General features: G+C 61.4%; 1 protein-coding gene across 1 annotated transcript; it reads right to left on the reverse strand.

The window, feature by feature from the left end:
* Positions 1-1,411: 1,411 nt before the first annotated feature.
* IRX3 (iroquois homeobox 3) lies at positions 1,412-5,854 on the reverse strand. Its single transcript, XM_075101626.1, has 4 exons — positions 4,728-5,854; positions 3,101-4,223; positions 2,487-2,553; positions 1,412-1,792 (listed from the first exon to the last, which is right to left on the reverse strand). Exons 1-4 carry the CDS (start codon positions 4,947-4,949, stop codon positions 1,738-1,740), a joined length of 1,467 nt encoding a protein of 488 aa, XP_074957727.1. The 5' UTR covers positions 4,950-5,854; the 3' UTR covers positions 1,412-1,737.
* Positions 5,855-6,775: the final 921 nt, after the last annotated feature.

The following is a 6,775-nucleotide window of genomic DNA, read 5'->3' on the forward strand; positions in this document are numbered from 1 at the left end:
TTGTACTGTCTAAACTTGAAGCATGTCAGCTATGTGCTTCTGTTTGTACTTTAACTTCATTTTAACTCTTGCTTCCTAGCTCCAAGCACCCTCCCCCTCCATAGGGTCTGTCACCAAAACGAGAAAAGCACCAGCTATTTAATCACCACCTCTGTAATTATGCCATTTCCAGGACTGTAAGCGGGGGGGGGGGGGGGGGGGGCGCAAACGCCCCTCCCTCCAGACAGATGCTAAAAGCCTGGGAAACAAAAGCAGGAGAGAGCCGGCCTGAGAGCTTTACCCGTCCCAGCCGCCCCCTCCAGCCGCGGGAGCGGGGGGGGCGGAGCACAGCCATCCGCGGCGGGCACCGACTGCTGATGGTGAATTGGGAAGAGAGAAGGGAAAGGAGGGGGGAGCAGCCCCCCCCTCCCCCCAAATAAACCACCAGCCACCTTGGGAAGTTTTTTATCTGACTGCGAGGCAGGAGGGGGCCGGGGCCGCCTCCCCCCGCCGGCGGCCAGCGCCGCTCAGAGCGGCCGGAGCCCTCACGGATCAGGCCAGTTTTCAGCACTTTGCCGAGGAAATGAAGCTACAAGTTCCCGAGGCCGCGGCTCGGCTGCGGGCGCGGCGGGGCCGCTGCAGCTCCCGGGGCCGGTACGCGGCGGGGCCGCCCGGGGTGGGGGGGGGGGGCCGCGGGACGGGCAGCGCGCCCGGGGCGGAGGGAGCGAGACCTCCGCGCCTCGCGTCTCGGTGCCGCCGTTTCGGTCGGTAACTCCCGCCTGGATACAAACCCGCGGGAGCGGGGGTGGGGGGATGGAATACCGCAGCTCCGTTCCCGGCCCGCCGCGGCACTGACGACCCCCGACGTTTCCTCTCAATTAACCCCTCCCGCGCTCCGAGGGGGCGGGCGGATCCATCGCCGGCACCCGGTAACGAGTTCGGCGGGGGCGACGGATCACCGCCGGCTGACCCCGGGCGCCGTGCCCCGCTTCCCTGGGGCAGGGGGCTGCCCCCGGGCCCGCGCACGGAGTCGCACCCCCCGGCCCGCGGCGCGGCCGCCCCGCCACCACCGACCGGCGGGCACCGGCGCCGGGCCGGGGCGGCGGCGGCGCCTGCAGGGGGCGCTGCGGCTCCAGCGTTCGGTGCCGCCGCAGACGCCGCGGGGAGGGCCGCCCGCCCCGGGCCGCCGCCCGCCCGCCCGCCCGCCCTGCCCGGCCCCGCCACTCACCCGGCCCGGCCCGGCCCGGGCGCGGCGGCCCCCGGCCTCGGCAAAGACCCGCTCCGCCCGCGGGCGGCCCCGCACCGCCGGCCCCGCTCCGCCCGACGATGCACGGACCCGCCGCCTCGGCTGCCGCGGAAAACCGGTCACCGGCGGCGGGGGGGGGGCAGAGGAGAGGGGGAGAAAAATAACTCCAGAGGTGGGAAAAGAAAGTGTAGTCAAAGTGGCAACAGTTTGTTTATTAGCCAAAAATATATACTTTCTTGTACAATTTGGTTCACACGTATGTACATTTTTACTGTATGTACAAAAATCCAAACAAAAAAACCCAAACAAACAAAAAAACAACCAAACAAAAAACCGAAACACCTAATTCTCACTGGACTTCCAAAAAACCTCACAAACTCAGCTAATCCAGATGATAGTACAGAAGCGGGTATTTTTTTTTCCTTTTTAGTTTTAATATACGGACATGCTTACAAGTTGTAACTATACAGAGATTTTTTTTACAGTCATTACAACAACAATAAAAAAATTAACTATGATGATGACAACGCCGATAGAACCATAGCGGCATCAAGTTGGTTCTGGGGCCTGGAAAAAAATGACACAGAAAAAAAAATATTTAATAGAATTTCTAGCCATACTAGGCTGGCACAATATTTTTAACTGTGGGTAGCACTGATTTTGTTGTTGTTATTTTTTTTTAATAGCTTTCTAAATATAAAAAGTTTTCAGCAAATTTATTTAGCTACGAAAATACCACGGGCCCGATCCCCGTGGTTTCAGTCAGTCAAAAGAGGAATTGATTTCAGTGACCGCTACGCCGAGCTCGGGGCAGCAGGGCTCAGCCTTTCCAGTATTCGTACTAGCTGGGGCGGGCGGTTTTATTTGCTATTTTCCCACTGCCGCTGGATTTCTCCCTCAGGCCCGGCGACATCTGCGGGTGGGTACCGGCGTCCCGGGCAGGCAGGGGGTGCTCGGGGTGGGGCGGCCGGCCCTGGCTGTCCCTAATGCGCTCCCTCCCTGCCCGGCCAGAGGCGACCCGACCCCGAGCATGGCAACGGCGCGGCCCCGCCGCCACCGCCCGCGGGTCGGCCTGCCCGCGGGAACCGGGGAAAGAACAGCAACACAACACAACACAAAACAAATCAGAATAACCCAACATGCAGGCAGAGGAAGAACAAGAAACCGCCGTGGAAAGGGAACTAAAGAAGCGGAGAAAATAAGCTAACCATTTACAACTCCCTCTATATATCCTTAGGAGACTGAGGAAGCAATCTCTTACCGCCTCTGCACTGGCTGGAAAGCTGTCTTTATTAACTTTTTCTCTACTTCCAAGGCACTAGATCGATCTAAAAAGAGAAGGAAAAAAAAAAGCGTTCCTTTATAGCCCCTGTTTTATTCTACCCCCCACCCCATCCCTGAATTAAGCCACTAGACTTAAGATCTCTTCTTAGCAAGTTGCAAATACGACAAAGCGACTGCTTTGCTGCAGGAGCGACCGTCAAAAAAAGCTCGGAGCAAGCCTTACGGCCGGGTTCTTCCCACAAAGACGATTTGAGCAGCAGCAACAACAGCAACAAAAATTATCTCCGTCGGAGGAAAGTAATTCTCGGAGTTTCAGACTAACCTGGCGAGGAGGCCCACCCCGCCGCCGCCGCCCCCGGGGGCCCCGCGGCCGCCCGCCCGCCGCCACCTGCGCCCCGATGGCCGCGCCGCTCCGGGGACACCGTGAGAAAACCGCGGGGCCGGTACCCCCCGCCTCGGCCCCAGGCACGAGGCCCCGCGGGGCCTCCCGCGCCGCTCCGCGCAGCCATCGCGCAGCACCGCCGGGCCCCCCGCGGCGGCTGACGGCCCGGCGCGTCCCGTCCCGTCCCCGCCGCGTCCCTCAGCGGTCACCTGCTCCGGCGGGCTCCGCGCTCTGCGCCTGGTCCGCGGGCCGCGGGAAGGCGGCGGCGGCGGCGGGGGGGGCGGCGGGGGCGGCCCCCAGCCCCAGCAGGTGGGGAGTGTTCAGTAAGGCCAGCGGGTGCGGGGGCGGGTGGTGGTGGTGGGCCGGGAAGGCGCGGTTGGTCCAGTTGGGGAACTTGCCCAGGGGGCAGGAGGAGACGAGTCTGTGGGGCGGCGGGGGCGGCGGCGGGGGCAGCGGCAGCGGCGGGGGGGCGGCCGCCGGAGGGGAGCCGCCGCCGGGAGACTTGCGGGGATTGTCCGGGCTGGTGGCCGTTTCGGCCAGCGACCAGATCTTGGGCTTCGGCAGGGTGGCGGCCAAAGCGCCGTCCGTCGGGGAGGAGGCGGCAGAGGAGGACGCGGAGGAGGGGGGCGAGAGGTGGTGCGGCGGTGGCTGGAGGGGCGGCTTGAGGGGCTCCAGGCCGACGGGGGCGGCAGCGGCGGGGAGCTCGCACTTGTGGTGGTGGTGGTGGTGGTGGTGGAGATGGTGGTGGTGGTGGCGGAGGTGGTGCGGCTCCCCATCAGCGGCCTTGAGGTAGCGCTCCTCGGAGCCGGGCAGGTCCTCGAAGCCCTCGGAACCCTCCGAGTCCGTCTTGGAGTCGGAGTGCAGGAGGTCGGCGTCCTGCAGCTCGTCCTCCAGCTCGTCCTTGTTACTCTCGATGTTCTCGGTGTCGATGTTCTCCAGGTCGATCTCCTCCTCGTCCTCCCTCTTGTCCTCTTCCCCCTCGTGGTCGCTCCCGTAGGAGTTGCCCTCCTCGTCCGTCCTGCTGCGGGGGGCCCAGGTCATTTTGTTCTCCTTTTTGAGCCGCCGCCGCGCGTTGGCGAACCAGGTGGAGACCTGGGTGAGGGTCATTTTGGTGATGATGGCCAGCATGATCTTCTCGCCCTTGGTGGGGTAGGGGTTTTTCCGGTGCTCGTTGAGCCAGGCCTTGAGGGTGCTGGTGCTCTCCCGGGTGGCGTTCTTGGGCCGCGACGGGTCCCCGAACTGGTACTGCCCGTAGGGGTAGAAGGCGGGGTGGTGGGGGGGGAAGGCGGCGTGCTGCACCCCCGGGCTCTCCTTCAGCTCGTACTGGGCGCCCTGCAGCGAGAAGGAAGGGGCGGCCCGGCTGAGACGGCGCGCCGGGCCCGGGCCCGGGGCCGCCTCATCCCGCCGCCGTTACCGGGAGCACAGCCCGCTCGGCACCAGCGCCGCGGCCGGGCCGAGCTGCCTCGCCGCGCCGCCCATCTCCCCGGCCCCGGCAGCCCGGGCCCCGCCGGCCGGAGCCCGCGGCGTGCCCGAGAGGGAGGACCGGCTCCCCAGGTGCGTGTGCGTGTGCGCGGCGGGGCCGCCGGCGGCCGCGGCCGGCCGCCGCAGCCGTCAAACCCTGCAGGCGAAGCGCGGGGCGAAGCCGCGGGGTCGCCGCTCCAGCCCTGCCCCTCTCCGGCAGCTCTCCCGGGGCAGGGCAGCGATACGGCCCGTCCCCCCCGACAGTCCTCCCGGCGGCCCCCCCGGGGCCGATCCCCCAGCGCGAACGGCGCCGGAGCCGGCCCCGGGCCGAGCGTCCCGGGGAGCGAGCGGCGAGCCCCGGGGGGGGCCTCTTACCAGCTGGGGGAAGATGGGCAGCTCGGCGGCGTAGGGCAGGAAGGCTCCGTAGCCCTGGGCGGCGGCGGCGGCGGCGTAGGGCGCGCCATACATGGAGGAGAGCACGTTGGAGAGGGTCCCGGACGGGGCCAGCTCGGCGCCGCTGCGGGAGCCGCCGCTCCCCGGGCGCTCCGCCGGGTAAATCGGCCTGATGTACTGGTAGCCCAGCTGGGGGAAAGACATGGTGGGGGAGCGGGGGCAGGGGAGGGGGGAGGAGGAGGGGGGGGGGGGGGAGAAGAGAGGAAGAAGGGAGAGAAAGGGGAGAAAGTAGCAGGGCCGGGAGCGGAGGTGGGAGCCGGGTCGCTCGCCCTCGCCGGCCGCCCGCACTTTCAGAGCCTCCCGCAAACTCCGGCGGACATGGGGGGGGAGCCGGGGGTGCGCGGAGGCCGCGGGCTCCCTCCTGTCCTCGGCCGCCGCGGTAAACGATCCGATCGCTTCTTTCTTCTCTCACTTTTCCTATTGATCTGAGTGGACCCAGGTCAGGTCCTAACAGATTGCCTGAGATTATTGGGACTCTGGGCTCTGATTGACATTTCTAGTCTCTCACAAGCCCCTCCTATTTCTTTTAAGTCTCTCTCTCTCCCTCTGCCTCCCTCTCTCTCTCATACCCAGAGCTCGCTCGCTCGCTCTAGTTTGTCACTAGCTGCCTTTTTTTTTCTTCTTCTTTTTTTTTTTTCCTTAAATCTGTTTACTGACGTCGCGATCTTTTATTTGAGTTGCTTTCAAATCTCGTTTTAGCGATCGCCAATCAGTTGTGTGTTTTACAAAGGTTTAACCCTGCCTCATGGTATTCTAATTATATAGAGATAGATTTAGATATAATTTCTTTCATAGCCCCCCCCCCGCTCCCCCGGAGCATAGGAAGCCAGGGTGTCAGCTGTGAGCGGCACACGAGAGGGACAGGAAAAAGTTGTGACATTTAAAAATAAAGGCTCCCTCCCCCAGCCCCCCTTTTCAGGTTTTCAGATTTACAGCCTTTCCTTGCCCGGGTTAATTTTGTTTTCTTTATTAAGATATTCCCTCCTTCCCGTCCCCCTCTCCGGCCCTGACGAGGGTTGCATCTCCTAATATAATTTTAAAAGTCTATTAGATTTAAAAAAAAAAAAAATTCCACTTCCAGAGCTACCTTGAAAAATTTCCTAATGTACTGAATCTTTAAGGGGTTCTCCACATTTTGTCTGGGCTAACAGTGGGCAGATACAGTGGAAAAGCTAAGTTAATTTTCCTCCTAATAAGGGACTTCAAAGAGTTGTAGGTCACAATTTTACATCAAAGGCAGAAAAGAAGGCAAATTAAAATCTTAACAAAGGAGAGACGGGAGCAGCCCTCTGGGCCATTAGTAAATAAGTGGTGTGAGAAAAGGGACAATGACAGGCACTGGAATTAAACTCATTAACACCTTTTTGTCTTGGTGCGAAATCTCTAATTAGGAAATTTATGATCATTTTGCTTATTCCCTCTGTTCTGAGTCACTACAAGGCTTAGAAGGAAATACCTGTTACGTGCCACATTCGCAGAGGGAGCAGTGGCACGGGCTTGTGAGGAGCTATTGGGAAGGAGTCAAGATACGTTTTAATTACCGAATAAGACTGGGTGTTTTTATGATCAACACACTTTAAATTACGGTTTGTTTTCTTTTTTTCCCCGCCTTTCCCCCCTCCACCACCACCACCCCCCCGAAACCAGCGTGTGAGTTGCCATTTACCCTTTTAAGAGTAGTTAAAAGCCAGTTGAAGCTCACGGCGCGTCTTTGGCCAGCGCCGGAGTGCCCTGCTTCGCTGCTGCCCTGCGGAGGGAGAGGCTGGAGGGAAACCCGAAAAGTTCACACAACTGCGGAGCTGTGATTGCGGGCAGGGGAGAGGGGACCCGAGCCTGCCACTGTTATCTGCTCTTTTAAATACTGAGTGGTTGGGGGGGGGGGGGAAGTTTGAAGAGTTTTGAGGAGTTGAGGCGGGAGGAGAGCCGTTTAACCATATTCCCCTCTTCCTAAATACTCTCTGGATTTATTG

This window comes from Phalacrocorax aristotelis, chromosome 8 (genome assembly GCF_949628215.1).
Source record: "Phalacrocorax aristotelis chromosome 8, bGulAri2.1, whole genome shotgun sequence".
Taxonomy (NCBI): Eukaryota; Metazoa; Chordata; class Aves; order Suliformes; family Phalacrocoracidae; genus Phalacrocorax; species Phalacrocorax aristotelis.